This window comes from Coloeus monedula (genome assembly GCF_965178545.1).
Source record: "Coloeus monedula genome assembly, chromosome: 4".
In the NCBI taxonomy this organism is placed as follows: domain Eukaryota; kingdom Metazoa; phylum Chordata; class Aves; order Passeriformes; family Corvidae; genus Coloeus; species Coloeus monedula.
Window position 1 is genome coordinate 70,483,023 of NC_138784.1, and position 15,962 is coordinate 70,498,984.

Genomic DNA, 15,962 nt, shown 5'->3' on the forward strand with positions numbered 1-15,962 from the left:
AAGCAGGCCAAATTACATTTTCCTTTGGAATAGTTTTTTATTTAGCTTTTGTGCAGTTGATTGTTACTTCTGAAGAGTCATCCTGTCTGTGACAAGTTGGTACCTACCCACTGAATGAAAGTGTTGGGTTTAAATTTCTGTTTCAAGCTTTGAAGTTACCGAGGGAGGAAGAATTCTCAATTTCTGGAGGAATGCCTCAGGGTTGTCCCAGTGTTTGCACATGGGCTTGTTGTTCTTTTCATCTGCATGGGGTAGCTAATAGATGGAAATTCACCAATGTACTTCAAAGTAGTGTCAGATAATGATTTAATGTTTCAGCAAAGCTTATTGTATTACAAACATTTTTTAATTTAAAGAACTATTAGGAACTTGGGTGGCTCTCTAGTTTAGACTGGTACTTTTCTGTGCAGATTATTTTTTTTTCTTCACTAAAAAATCAAGGGGGTTTGGTGATGTGCCTTCAGCCTAGAAAACACGCTGTGGTCCCCTGCCATCTCTGCCTTCTGTTACCTTTTCTAGTACTGAACTTCCAGTCCCATGTGGAAAATTCTATTCCAGGGAGGTTTAATGTAGAGGCCCCTCCCGTGTGGAAAACAGAAGAGGCAGATGTGCACGTACTTGTTCATTCACTGCTTGCTGCTCATACCTGGCTGGCAGGGTACCCTCATCTGGTTTTCCTCCTGAGTCTCCTCATTGCCCCCAGACATCCCTTCCTGGCACACGGGATTGTTAGGAAGGATGATGTTTCGTGATGTTTACAAATATGGACTGTCAATGTGTTCAGTGGCTTCCTTTGCCTTTGCCAAGTGCTGAATGGGGAGGGTACAAAACATGAATACAAGGGTCATTGACTGTTAACACAGATATTGTTTATTAAATCAGTCACAGTTTCCCAGTTTCTCCAAGACTGGGTGGATACCTTTACTGAAAGCTTCACCTGCATTTTGTAAATGGTGAGGGAAGCTCATTAGTGTCTAGTTTGGCCCTACTGAGAGCAGTGGAAGTTCGTGTGTAGCAGGTGATGGGTGTGTGTCTCCAATGAGATTACCAGAGATTAGAGAACCAGACAGAGCAGACTTTCAACCATAATCTGTTTAACAGTTTATTCCACTTTTCCCCTTCATTTATCCCATCTGTCTGTTTGCTGAGTAATGTAGATCCTCGCTCCTCGCTCAGGTGGATTGTCAGGAATACTTTCCATTAGATGAATTAACAGATTGGCAGAGGTTACCTGGCAGTTCCTGTGATGTATCTGTAATTATATTGGCTACTTAAAACCATTAATTTAGCCTGGTAAAGAGACCTTTTTTTGTCATGAAAAAAATGAAATAAAATTTTAGAAATTAAGTTCTACCAAATGTCAAAATACGATACTACCATAGCTTAAATTGCCCAGAAGTTGGCTGTCCAGGGCTAAACTGGGTAGTGTGGGCTGCTTTCTGCACCCACCAAGTTATTCCTACTGCTGATAAAGTGAAAAACTCCATCCATGGGACAGCTGGTGCAATGTAGGTCAGCTGAGTCACCTTCTTCAGGTGCCTGTCTTCCCTGGAAAAGGATCCAATTATGGCAAGCTTAGACTTAAATACCTGACTGGCAATGCCTAATTTTAGGACAGGTTTCTTGCTGAGTCCTTAATTGGCAGCAGCATTGTCCAGTTGTTACTATTCCAGGGAGGTTTAATGTAGAGGCCCCTCATACTGCTTGTGAGTCTTTGTTCCTGATCATTGGTGAAGAAAGTGGTGGCTAATGTATTTAGAAAGAAAAGGTCACAGGCCCTTTCTTGAGCATCTGTGATGAAAACCATTGCTGGAAGTTCCTTCTGCAGGAACATCTGGAAATGCAAATTCATGTTGTGGGGTAGCTTGGGTTTATCGAAGCTGTCGATGCAATTTAATAACTTTTTGTAATTAACTTCTTTGGAATAACTTGAGGAGTGTTAACTCTTATAGCAAAGTGTAAGTATAAATGACAGTGAAATGTTTTTGTGTAAATTCCTCTGTAAAATTATGCACAGAAAATATATTTAACTTTCTTCATTTAATTTTCTTCTGCCTGAAATCCAGAAATGTTGCAGTCTCTGGCACAGCGTCCAGCTCCAGCAAATACTAATCGTGAGCGGCGGCCTCGTTACCAGCATCCGAAGGGAGCACCTAATGCAGATCTAATCTTTAAAACCGGTGGGAGGTAGGACAATCTTCCTTTAAATGTGGTAATTCTGGTTCTAGGCAAGTAATTACCTTCATAATTGAAACAGATAATGATCTCTGTATTGAATGCATTGGGCAGTTGTTTTTATTCTAAAGAATTCTCTTAAAATGCCACCAGTGTTTTGTGCTTCTGACACAGTGTCTGTATCTCCTTGACAGTTTGGAAGCCAAAAGATTATTTTTCAATTGTGAAATGGCTGGCAGAATCTGAGCCTCTTTTTGTAGGGGAAAAGATGCAAGTCTGCTTTTCTCTATGAGAGGGGGAGAGATTTGGGGTTTTTTTTTAAGTATCTGCAGAAATTCCCTTTATGCTCTTTCTGTTGTGAATTTGACAGCTGTTCCTCTGTATTTGATGCTCTGAAAGGAAAGTAAATATAGCAAAGGTGGGGAAGGGGGAGGAGAACTTTCAATTTATGGTGTGCAGGAGCGTACCTAAAACCAGCATTAACATGAGAAGAGTCATTCCAGTTTGTTTAATAGTTGTTCTGAGGTGTTATTATGTGTCTTTTCTCACTCAGAGTAAGCTGGCAAGTAAACCATTAAATTAGCCCTGTAGCACACATTTGAATAGACAGAGTTTTGGGTGAAATGCAGACTTGCTTTCATGTTTCTCTTTCTTTGCAAGTTCATTTTGAAGGTGGATTGATAGGAGCAGCAACTGGGAAGGGACAGTTTACCTCTTAATGGGTCTGTCTTTGCAAGTAACTTAATGTAATGTACTATTTCTGTGTTCTAGTAGCATTTCCAACTTCTTCATGGTACATATTTATGATCATTTGATAATGTCCTGATGATCACTCACTCCACTGAGACCTCATACAGACACTGCTTGTACAAAAAAAATTTTTTTTAAAAAGATTGTAGTTCAAAATAAATGTTTTTTAAAAATGAACCAGATGTAACTCAATAAAATGAGCAGTGCTTTCCATTTAGCTTTTTCATATCACTGTGACCTAATGCTGTTTTAGGAATACAAAGTGTTCAGTTACACTGAATTGCCACAATACTTGCAGGTGTTTCATAAATAGCTGCAGCCTTTTGTTCTTTCAGGCACGAGCTGCATGCTGCAGTTATTCTTTAAATAGAGCAGCCAGACCAGTAGATGTGACATCTGTAGATTTCTTTTAAATTATTTTCTTTAGAAAACTTTTTATATTCTGATGTTATAGGGAAAATATCATTTAGGATTTCTCTGTGAAGTAGGTCAGATGTTGTCCAGCAAACAGTTTGAGTAGTGTTTGCTTACTCAAGTGCCATGGACTTGCAGTTCTGATGTAGTTTGGTGTGATGGAGTTTACTCTTTGTTCCTTTTAATCCATAAGCTCCTTGGAACAGAGACCAGGTTTGTTTGAGCAGGTGTATTTATTTATTGTGTACTGCAGTGCTCTGCTGGGCAGTCATGCATTGGTTGAGCCATCTCAGCCTGCAGTAAGGGAATAGTACTTTTCTCAACTCCATTTATTTACTGGAGGCTGTGGGTCCACCAGTGGCTTCCCACTAGCACAGATTGTCTGTTGCCTACATTTTTATAGAGCTTCTGATTTATAGGATATATTGAAAATTGTCTTCTGACTTTAAAGGTTGCTCTGCCATCTCTGCCCAGACCCCCCTCATGCTTTGTTAAAAATTACCCTGTGGATTCTGAGGATACTGGAGGATCTATCTGAGAGCAGACAGGAACTGAGCTGTTAATTTTAATACCTGTTTAGAGAAGGTTTCACGTTCCTACCTCGTAGAACCAACGTGTGCAACACAGATGGTCTCGCCTCCTTAAGTACACTGTGTTGTATTGTTGCTGCTTCTCTGTACATGAGCACAACTGAAATGTTAATATCTTGCAAGATAACTCAAACTTACTGGAAATAATAGTTTGCTGCTTTCTTTAAGGTATGCAGCTTTTTTATTTTAAAGTTCTTGAGTTTAGGGATAATCGGAGCAAATAAATCTCCTGTTTGATTCCACAGTAATGTACAATGTGACAGGTTCTGATAGCTGAGGTGTAGGGATGAGGCCTTTCTTGCATTTCAGGTAGTGTTAAGAGCAGGGAAATTGATTTGTTGTTTTTACCTTTGCTTTTGTGTTGCTAAACATGCCCTAAGCACTGTGTTTCGAAAACCTGTTAGGAAGTTAAATCCAAATCTACCTATTCTAACAGTTAATTTCAGATATTAATGAAGGCAGCATTGGGTTCTTCCATATATTTTTGGCCTTGATCACTAAGCAATTAGCCCTCCATAAATTTTTAAAAAAATATAAATCTTTTGCAGTTTTAACTTCATTTCTCCTCTCTTAATGTCTTTGTTCTGTAAAGTAAATGCGGTGAGATTTACAGGTTTTGTCAGATTTCTTATTATTTAGTATGTGCAAAATGCTGGATCAAAAATGGGAGTTTATTCCGGCTTGTTTGGAATTGCCTGCTTGTATTGCCTCGGGTTTTGAGACCTGCTAATCCTGTAAGGAGGAGGTTCTTTCTGGGACTCGTACATTTAAGGCTGACTGGCCGTAAAGATAATTTACTGTGACTCCATTTAAAGTACAGTTCCTTGATTTGCTTCAGCAGAACTGGGAAGAAAACAATTTTCTCTCTTGCCTCCAGTTCTGTAGCATTTGTGTGTTAAGAGAGGCCTTTGGCTCTCAGGCTATTAAACTGCTACCTTCAGGAAACACAAAATTTACTAAAGTAATTTTTTTGGGTGATGGGATTATCATAAAAACAGAATTTTATAGTTATTAACAGCTTCTTAAAAAATAAAGTGGTTTTCCTTTGTTTAAGATGATTGCGATCCATTAAATGGCTTGGTTTTAAAAGTGAAATGAAAATAACCACATTATATAAAATCTATTTAAAAACATATTGATTATCAAGAAAGTCAAGTTTCTCCCTGTAATTATGTCTTGTGTTCAGAAGCGGGGCCTTACCAAGGATTTTATCTTGTTAAACCTCTCCTTATTAAAAGCAGTAACCTCAAAATTTGTTGCTGTTTTGAAAGTATAGTAAAGAAGGGCCTGCCTGTGTCCAAAGTTCCCCTCGGGATGCAGGTACAGGCTGGCAAACCAAATCATATTCAAGTTAAATGGTGATTTTAGGTCTCCTGTTTACATCTTATTTCTCTTTAACCCATTTAATAAAGAAAAATGAAGCGTAACACTAATAACAGGATGCTGGGATTTTATTAGCTGAATTTTCTCATCATAAAGAGTATTGCATTAATGCTGAAAAATCAGAGTTTGGATAATAAGGAGAAATATGAATTTAACATGATTTCCCATTTCATGTACTGGACCAACATAATTCATACATCACCTGTCATGAAGCTGATGCATTGACAATACTGTTTTATGAAGCTTTGAATTCACTTCTTACTGACATGAGCCTTTCAAACACAGCTAAGGAATTGCAACCTCCCTTTTCAGCTGTTTCATGGGAGGAAAGCAAAGGGAGGAATACAGGAGCAGGGGGTGCTCCAAATCCTGCAGCTGCCTCTTCTGGTGGACTGCACTAGAGCTGAACCAAAAAGAGTAAGAAAAGCTTCAGGTGATTGCCTTGGCAGAGCGGTGCTTGTTGAGCTCTGCAAGCTGGGTGTGAGTCTAACCCAGACAGCAAAGTTGGAGAGACACCTGGTCACAGTTCAGTTTAAGAGGGAATGGAAGGCACAATTGTATTTATTAGGCATGCTCAATTAGAAAGTATTTTAAAAAGTTCTTTCAATATAAATAAATAACAACTACCTACCAAAAACCTCTGCAGCTTTGTGGCCCTCTGGAAACCAACTACCAGTCCCCAAAACACCTCCCTGCTCCCAACCCACTCTGCACACTGACTTTGATTTCACTTTGTCAGAGTATTTTGTTCTTGATGGATAGATGAGAATATAAAATAACTTGCAGAAGTTAAGATTCTCTTACTTAGGTGAGTCCAGCTTTTGTGGTTTATTTGAATTTGTGATGTTCACAGTATGGAATGTGGTAAGTCAGATTTGATAGGTTTTTAATGGGCACTTTGGTGTTTTCTGTTTCTTGATCATGGTTTTGGGTGATTGGGGGGGGAGAGAGAGAGAGAGAGAACAAAGAGCATCGAAGCTGAGATTAGTTGAGAAAAGCAAAGCAGGGAGTGAGTTGGGAGAGGAGGTGTTTGGAGCCAAAAGTTTGTGAGGAGATTTGTGAAGAAATGCAGCACTGCAGAAATGCGGGGTGTTGTGGATTGGAGGACATGAGGGGATTAGGGACAAGTATGAAATCCAACTTCAGAGGTCTCACATGTCCGGAAATAAAGTGATTTTTGTGATCTTGTGATGTCAGCAACATGCAGAAAGGAGTTGATCATTGATATTCTCCTGGGCACTTCTCTTTAAGCTGTAATGTTGTCTTCCTGACTGAACTCTCCCAGCTTCACCCGTGCCATGGATCTGTGATTATTTCATAGCTTGTGGTGTGATGTTTGTGTTTTCATGGCTTCCAGTTTTCTACTCCAGCTATGGTTTGTTGCAGATGTTCTGTGTATTTCCCAGTCATAGGTAGGCAGTGTTAATGTTAAACAGTGGCATGAGAAGCCGACTGTATGAATTTCATATAAATTAATAACTGTGTCAGTGGCAGGAAGGGGAGTGTGGGAGGAGACTGCAAAGAATTGATTCATTTTACACATGGAGCTCAAGATGGTTTTAATCTGATTTGTGTACTGAGTTTGACCTTGCTAAATACAGGTTTGGATCAAGTATACTAGTTTGGACTCAAGTGCAAAATACCTGGGTTGGGAAAAACTACTACTACTATTTTTGGCAACAGCACCTTGCTGTACTCCCCTGAAACAGGGATCTGCTACCAGTGTGCCCTGGTAGCTGCTGGTTGGAGTGAGAGTCATTTTGACCAAGCTGGAGACATGCAGACAGTCCCAGCCTTTTTCCTTCCCTCCTCATCAGCAGTATAATTATTTTTTTAAGAGGAGATGGAGAGGTAAAAGCATGATCCTGCAATTCAGTGATGTCTCTCCTCGGTTGTAACATATTGCAAGTGAGATGTTAGTCTACTGAATAAATAAAAATTTAAGTTCCTTTCTATTGAAAGCACATATCCAGTGCTCCTGATACTGAGTGTGCCACAAAGAATTGGAATATTACATTTTATGACACTAAAAGGTGGTTGAAACCAAATAATAGAAACAGTGCTGCAGTGAGTTCTAGTGATCCATTGGCTTGGACTTCCTGGCAAAAATACACAGCATTTTTATGTAAATACTGGATATTAGAACAAAGCAACACATACAAATACAAAATTAGTGTGAAAGCTTCATCTGGTACAAGAGATGCAGAAGTTACTATGTCCAGTTAACATATCTGTAAATTTTTTCTTGCAAGATCTTCAGTAAAAAACAGGTTTAGATGAAATGACTGTTCAGCAAACACTGAAGGTTTATGCGCTATTGTAAAGAAACATGAGCTATTGTGTTTACATGGTGAAAAACCTGGGTGTGCAGCCCTGGAGCTTTCTTGGAATTGTAAATGTTGAAGTTTTATTTTACTGTGTATTATTAATTTTAATTTGCAGCCTAAAATCAGCTGAAAATGAGCCCAGATACAGTAACAGCAGTTGTGCTAAAGTTAGTGTTGCTGGGGTAGCCTTACTGCTGCATTGCCCTGGTCTTGTTGAATCCCCTGCCGACAAACTGGTGTCATTCTTAAATGCATTTGTATGTTCTTAAGAGAATTAAATGTGACTTTTTGTGGGTAGGGATGTGTTTCATGAACAAGGGATGGTGGAAGATTTTAATGCACCTGTCGACCCTTCACAAAGGTTCTAACCAATAATTTACCTGTAGAAAGCCCTTTGTAACGTTTTTGCAGAACTTCTAAGCATTAAGAAACTGCACAGAAAGATGAAAACTATTTACAATAACTCTTTTTTTCAACAAATTCACAGCTCAGCTGTGTGCTTCAATAGTTCTGCATCTCATCTGGGATGATAAGGTGCAGATTATCCCGCTGCTTTTGTCTGGTGTGGCCTTTTGAAATGTTTGTGCAGAAAACAGAAATATGTAACTTTCTGTTAGAGGGTAAAAGAGTATCAGAATGAGTGGCAGCTTCTTTCAGGGGCTGCTCACCCACAGAGTTCTGGGCACCACAGGCTGAACTGATCCCTCTCTCCGCTCTTCCCGCAGGAGACGTTGATCCAGCCGCCAGTGTCATTTCATTAGGTCCTGTATCTCTGGTGTTGTGGAGTCCTCCAGCGATTAAACGAGAGCAGTGGACACATCTCAGCATGTCAGTCTAGAGCGTTCAGAACCGAAACTTGGGACAGGCTGGGGCCGTGGGGCGTGAAGAGCAGCCTCCCCTCTCCCTCCCCACCCCCCCCAAAAAAAGCTTTTTGTTATGGGAACCGTGTTGAGGGTTAATCTTCTCATAGGAGCAGAAGCAAACGAGCGAGATGGGGAACTTGACCTGCGAGCAGCTCGGTGAGAGCCGGGAGCAGCCTGGAGTTCAGACGATGACACTGGAACGGGAAAGGCCTTTGGCAGCGCAGCGTGCAGGGAAACAAAGCTCTGAACTCGCCGCAAGTTACGTTGTCTCCGACTCGACCACTTGGTGTTGGAAGGATGTTCTTTGGGGGCTGCAAATCTACAGTAGAAAAGCATAGAGCAAACAGAAAAAAACCCTGCCGAGTAGGATAACTTCTCAAACACTCCTCAGCAAAGACGTTCTTGGTTAAGGAAGAGCCTTTTGCTGCCAGATGTGCCAGAAAGGGGGTGGGGAGGGGTGAAAAACTGAAGAGCCAAGGAGGTAAAGTGTCTGTTAAGGTTTGAAATAGAAAGTGAAGTTGATGAACACAGGGTGTTGACTCGTACTGCTTGGAACAGCCTGACACCAGCCTAAGGACAGGGATATAGTTGAGCCCATTGTATGTATCATTGAAAACCAAAACGTGCCAGTCAGCATAACAGGAGGATGGCAAGGAATGGATCCAAATATATTGTTGATCTTCATGGGTTGATAAGCCTCTGTGTCTATTGAAACAAACAAAAAGTTTAAAAAAAAAATTTAAGTCTGGAAACAAGTAGAATTTTTATTTTTTTCTAAGTAGAAATGAGGTTTCTTGGTCTGTTTCTGACAATCTGTTATTTATTAGCATAGGATTTTGTTTGCTTTCAGATAGAGGTAGTTCACTGAGTTAAGGAGCCCATCTGTATGTTACTACTAATTCTTTTTTCTAGCTCTTTTAAAATCCTTTTTACCACTGGTTTTGGTTTCTGCATGTAGGAAGAGAGACTTGTAAAATTGTAACATTTCATACAGAAATGCCGCCCGATCTTCACCAGCTTCAGAAATCTGACCTTTGCCAATGCTGCAATAAAGTGTTGTAATTTAGAGTCTGTGTCTGCCTCTTGACATTCAGTTTGTTCTTTGGAAATGATGTTTTGAAGGGTTTGTGGTGTATTGTGGGCTGTAGTTTGGACAGGAATCCCAGGTCTTTGATTCAAGTCTTACGTGATTTTTTTCATATTGTTTTCTTTCCACATGAAATTCATAGGTATGTTTATTAATCACATTTGTGACTCCAAGCTCCTCCAGAAATGTCTCCTACACCAATATCCACTGGTCAGATGTAATTTCCACTTCCCCAAAGAACAATGCCTACCAATTCCTAATAGCAAATTAAGCATCTAATTGTGGTTCAGGCTAGAGTCAGCTTCCTTTTCTCAACATGCTGCTTAGTTTCAAAAGCATTTAATTTATCCAGATTGAGTAACTGCATAAAAATAAAACATTAGCTCTGTTTGGTATGTGTCAGTCCAATGCCTTGGATAGAATTGGGATCAATAGAAATGTCTTTATAAAATTATTTGCTAAAAATAGTTTAGGGTCAGCTGAGGATTTTACTGACTTCAGGCTGAAATCAAAAAACAGTTCAGTGGAACCTTTTGAATTTCAGTCTTAAAATTAATTATTCTAATGTTGTACTGAATAAAACCCTCAAAGATCATTGTGAGTGAAATAATCAGGGTTGAATGTACAGGGACAAACTTTTTAGCAGGGCCTGTTGCAGTAGGACAAGGGGTGATGGTTGTAAACTAAAAGAGTTAAGTTAGACTTAAATTAGATATAAGGAAGAAAATTTTTACAGTGAGGGTGATGAGACACTGGCACAGATTTCCCAGAGAGGTGGTGGATGCCCCATGCCTGGAAATGTGCAATATTTCAACCTGATGTATTTGAAGCTGTCCCTGCTCCTTGCAGGGGTGTTGAACTGGGTGACTTTTAGAAGTCCCTTCCCTTCCAACACAAACCATTCCATGGTGTACAGAAAAAAACCCAATTTGCGTCCTCTTTATTCTTTGCCTTCCCATGTGCTGAGCCCCACACCTCGTGGTGTGGCTGGATGCTGGTCCTGCTTCTTACACAGCGTTTCACCGCCTGATCCACGTGCAGGCTCTTGCTGCAGGGGTTGCATGACTCCCTCTCATGTCTTTAGAATCCTTTGCCTTCCCTTAGAGGGTGTTTAATTAAACTTGTTGGGTGTGCAGCCTGGGATTGATACTGGAATGGAGGAATAGCCTCTGTTTTGGTCAGTGTCTGTTACCTATGAATATTGCTGCTTTATCCAGATTACAGAATGTTTATTTTAATTAATGAAATTATGTTTAATGTCATTGCTTCTCTTTCCCTGCAGTGCAGTGACCCACAGGTGTGTCAGGTCACTGGGGAAGTCGTCCCAAATTCAGCCTGTGGCACTGTTGGATGGGGCAGAGGATGTTCTCTGGGGAGCCTTTCTCATGGGATGCTGTTGAAGGTGCCCTTGCAAAGAGCGTTTCAGCAGGAGGATCACTGCCTACAAGAAGGAGTTAAGTCTAGGAAAACATTTGTAGATGAAGGAGAAACTGTTTCATGTCCTTGATTACGTAAAAGATTTCTGTTATCTTAATGTTGTGTGGAAAGAATTTGGGCTAAAGTCAGGCCGTGGCATTCAGAGTTGTGGTCACTGATGTGAGGCTCCTGGAGCTGACAGACAAAATGTGCTGTAGGTTTGTATTCAACAATTGTGCCTCAGTTTTTGATGGTAACTTCTCTTCCTACATCTCTCAAGCCTCTAAAGCTTAAGGCAGGGACTTGGGGGAATGAAGTCCTTCCTATCACAGGAGAGAGGTTTGTGACCACCTGAGGAACCTAAATGTGCCTGAATCCCTGTAACCCAACACGATGGGTCTGAGGCCATCCCAGGCTCCTGTGAGGGGGCTCTGAGCAACCTGGTCTGGTGGAAGAGGTCCCTGCCCATGGCAGAGGGTAGAACTGGATGAGCTTTAAGGTCCCTTCCAACCCAAACCATTCGATGATTTATGGTGCATCACTTGAAAGCCTGTTGGAGCTAAGGTGCTGTGTTGGCCCTTGCTCTGGGATGGAGCCAGGGTGGCTGGGAAGCTCTGAAACTGGAATTTGACCCAGGAATATCAGTACTCACAGGCAACACCTTGAACTCCAGCTGGTGCTATCGGGCACCTTTCTCTACCCGCAATGATGTAATGTGATAAAAGAAAATAAGATATAAATCTTCTTTGTGAATTGCTGAGTTTGCAGACTTGCTACTGTAATCTCAACTTCCCAGGCCTTCAGCATAAGAAATCTGTGGGGCTGTTTCTGTTATGCAGATACAAATATAAAGCACATCGATGCACATGTGCCACAGCACACACTATCTTATGTATATTCAGGCTGAGAAAACCACCTCTATCGTGGAGTCTGCCTGCTTTCCTCAAGCTCTCAGCATTTGCCCTTTGGCTGTTCCAGCAGAGCAGTCACTGTGTGCTTGGCAGGGCAGCAGGATGAGCTGTGAGGAGCTGCTGTGTCCAGCTGGGGTGCTTTGCTGACACGGTTGTCTCTTTGCCTCACATGGAGCACGTTTGACTCCAGTAAATGCAGAGCTGAGCAGAAGTGGGGAACGGCCCTGGGTTGGCATTCCCAGCCCGGCAGATCCATGTGGGATCTGCATTGCTTGGTGGGACCACGGTGGGTCAGGAGGTGTAAATGAAGGTGGATAAATGAAAAAGTGAGTTAGAAAATGAATTACTGTTGTCCCCCAAAATGGTGCTGTAGTATGAGGACTGCATGTCCTTGCCAGGTGAGTGCATATTTTCAAAATCAATCCATCAGTTATGATGCCAGGAGCCTGCTGTTGACCCCTTGATAAATACATCTGTTTTTTTCTCTTTTCCCTTCTTTGAGCTTCATCACTAGTTTGCTCCACGTTGAGGTTTTCCTCAGCCATGCACTGTTCTGCCCTGCTGAAGGTGCTCCTCTGAGGTGACACTTGGCTATCTGTTCTCAGAACTCCACTATAAATAGGGTTTTTTCCAGCTAAGGAAATCCCAGTATACTGGGAGTAGGAAACTATTTGAGTAGGAATCAAACAAATGAGCAAATGTCAAAATATTTACTTGCATTGTTTGAACTATAAACTTTGCTTTTAAGTTATTATTGTCAGGGTGTAATTTATGATACTTGGTGTTTATGATCCTTGTTAAAAGAGCAAACAGCGTTCTGTAAAAAAGCCTCTTTCTCTCCCTCCCTCCCTCCTTCCTTCCTTCCCTTCACTACCAGGATCCAAGCACAGAAAAAAATGGTTGAGACACTCAAAAAGGAAGAAGACATTTAGCTATTGCTAATGTTTATTTGTTCTTTGACATTTACCTGCATGAAAGTAGTTTCTGTTGTGCAGGGGATAAAGGGGAGTGATGTTTGCTGCTGGGAGCAAGTCATAGTTGACAGCCCAAGAGCTTGAAAACTTTGCTGTGTTTACCCCTTGTTTTGGGGGTGGTTTTTGCAAATTCTTAATTATTTATATAGATTAGGTACATACTGGCACATATCTGTTCATGGTGAGCTAAAAATCAGAAGTTCCTTCCTGGGAAGCCAGATTAGAACGTGTCAGTGAGGCTTTCAGAACCCACTTGGAGGGAGGTTTGGGCTCGCTGCTCTATTAATCCCATAATTAAATTGCTACAAGTTGCTGGAAGTTGCCTCTCTGGAGTGATGGAAGTGAAGATACCCAAGTAGTGAGAGGGAGCTCAGAGGCAGCTTTGGCTGTTCTTATCTGTGCTCTGAGCAGCTTTTCAAGTCGTGATGGGAGCTCTGGCTGCCTCCTTGGGCTCAGGGCAGGAAGAGCCTTTTCCTGGGAGGAAGACACAGCTTCAATCCACTTCTCTCCGGGAATTCAGCTGAGCTGTTCCCGGCAGATGCCGGTTCCTCATCCCTCCTGTGGCAGACTTTCTTTTCCAGTAGAAAGATGGACACAGCAGCAGGACTTACACGGTCTAACTCCCCCTTTCCTACTGAAATGCCCAAGAGGGGTCAATAAACCAAGTTTATTATTCAGGTTGGTCCCAAATCCCACACCCATGAAAACCAGGGGTTTAGTACTGGCTGTGAGTCTTAGCTAATGTAAAAGCTTTTGTAATGTAAACAGCTTTTGGGTTCAGAGAAGGCCTCACTGTTGCTGCAGGGTGACAAACTGCAGAGGCCGGCACAGAGCTGAGGAGTTTGTTACAGGATGCACCAGGAATTGCCATGCTGGGTACACAGTGTCCATTTCCTGGGCTCAAGCTTGCTGGAAAACTCATGCCATAAATAAAAATTAAACCTGATCAGGCAAACCAAAATCCATTTAGGAGGCAGGAAATGTTCCACTGTAATGAAGTTTGTGTTGTGAAGCCTGAAGACCCTGTGGATCCTCTGCTGTTGTGCAGGGCTGGATATTGGAAGTAGAAATGTGCTGACAGCTGTTTCCTAATAGATGTTTAAGTATGAAGAAATAATCTCCCCTCCTGCCACAACAGCTTGTAGGAATACTGTTTTCCTTCTGGTGTCATTCCACCCTCTGAGCATCAGTACAATAGATGGCTTATCTTCATTAATCAGAGTATGAACAACAACTGGCACACGTGAGTCTGAGCTTCCAGGCTGCTGGATTTTCTCCTAGGTTGGCAAGGAAATGCTACCAAAGGGGCAGGTGTGGTGGTGGGAGAGGAAGGGTGATTCAGGATTACTCCATAAGCCTGGAAACCAGAAGGTCAAGCTCATCTCTGCTCTTTTTCCTTGGCTTAATGTCATTGCCCTTGTTTCCCAGCTGGGAAATGCAGCCCTTGCCCTTCCTTGTGGGAATGGATAAGCAAGCAGAGAGCAGATAAAAAAATTATACAATTTTCTGATGCTGCCAATAACAGAAGCTCAGGGAGTTAAGAGCTTCCTTTGAAATTATGGGAAAAAATACATCATGAACATTTGAGGGTGAAGTTGCCCTCCCCAGCCCTGTGAGGAAATGAGCAATCCTGTCCTAACAGAGAGCTCCAAGGCTGAATCAGAGAGGGAAGGGACTTGCATGGGAAGCCCCAGCCAGCAGTGAGAGGAGGATGCTGTGACAGCTGCCCTGGGCACGAGTTGGGCTGTGCCCAGCAAGGAATGGGGGCTCCAGGGCTCTGTGTAGCTCCGTGCTGGCTCTCCAGGCTCAGGGAGGATGCTCACAGGATGCTGACACAGCTGCACTGAGCTGCTGAGCCCTCCTGGGCTGAACAAGGCCTGGCTTAAGGACATGGGACCTCTCAAGGGCCTGTGTGGGGCTTTGGCAGGGAACGTGGAGACACTGGGAGGGAGGTGTGCACTTACTGGGAGAGCAGGGATGTGGTTTTGTGCATTACCTCACAGAGAAGTGTGATGTTCAGCAGTAACCCCTGAACCAGTCATGCCCCAGCTCTGGCTGGTGTCTGGGTGAAACATCCCTCGGCAGCCCCAGCCTTGGGCTCTTGGTCTGTCAGTCAGAGGCTTCTCCAGTAACTGCTGTGATTTTTCCATTTGCAAAACAGGAAAGGGAGAGGAGGGATGTCCTGGCTCCTCTGCTACAGCAGTGCCCTGGGAAGGCAGACTCACTGTTCAGTGGGATGAAAGGCACTGCTGAGCTGCACTTCCCACCCCCACCTGCTCCAGGTGCCTCTGAACTTCACACGGGGCTGATAGCAAACAAACCAGGAGAACTCTGCAATAGATAAGGTGAGACAACCCTTTCCTTCTGCCCAGTGCAGTGTTCAGTGCTCAGGTGGCTGCTGGGACACGTGGCAGGGGCTGAGCTGGTGGGAAGGGCGAGTTTAGAGGGTGGACAGGGTCACGCTGCTGTGGGATCGGTGTGGACGCTGAACTGGGTGCAGCAATCACCAGGGGAGGACTAAAGCCAAAATCTTTGAGGGACCTTGAGCAGCAGCTCAGCAGAGTCCCTGGCTGGCTGTAGCACAGGCTTTGGGAATTGGAGCTGCTCCCTGACACAGTGGTCAAGCCAAGGATTTTATGTATTTCTTTTCTTTTAAATTCAAACCTTTAACATACCTTTTTTAAAAAAAATGATATGGACCCCCCCCCCCAGTCATAAAACTTTGCCCTTCAGGTGAGGAGACTGTAGCAGCTGCATTTGTTTGTGATACAGAGACACCCCTCTGAGAAGAAAATAATGCCCTGGGTAAGAGTGCCTCAACAGCTTTGGGAGCCACTCAAAATTAGTTTGTGATTCCTGGGGCTCTGTGAAACATTCATTAAAGCTCGGGGGCAGGTGCAAAGACCCATGAACAAAAGAGAAATTGAAGCCGCACCTTCAAGCCTGCCAGCTGGTTTATCTACCACTCCTCGTGCCTGCTCAGTTTAATCCCAAAGTTACTGAAGCCTCTCCTGGTGTTCTTTTTTCAGCCAGTTGGAAGTAGCAGCAGGTAGTTATGGCCCAATGGAAAAT

The 15,962-nt window shown here is 42.6% G+C and overlaps 1 protein-coding gene across 2 annotated transcripts in view; it reads left to right on the top strand.

Moving 5' to 3' along the window:
- Window positions 1–9,541, top strand: part of UPF2 (UPF2 regulator of nonsense mediated mRNA decay) — a gene marked incomplete at its 3' end in the record, with an annotated part of 52,988 nt that extends 43,447 nt beyond the window's left edge. The window contains exons 21-22 of one of the 2 annotated variants that reach the window (XM_082280395.1): window positions 2,067–2,187; window positions 8,365–9,541. In XM_082280395.1, the coding sequence (XP_082136521.1) occupies window positions 2,067–2,187; window positions 8,365–8,374 (131 nt within the window). Of the gene's footprint in view, window positions 1–2,066; window positions 2,192–8,364 lie in introns of those variants that run through there. The other variant, XM_082280396.1, reaches the window with a different exon arrangement.
- Window positions 9,542–15,962: the final 6,421 nt, after the last annotated feature.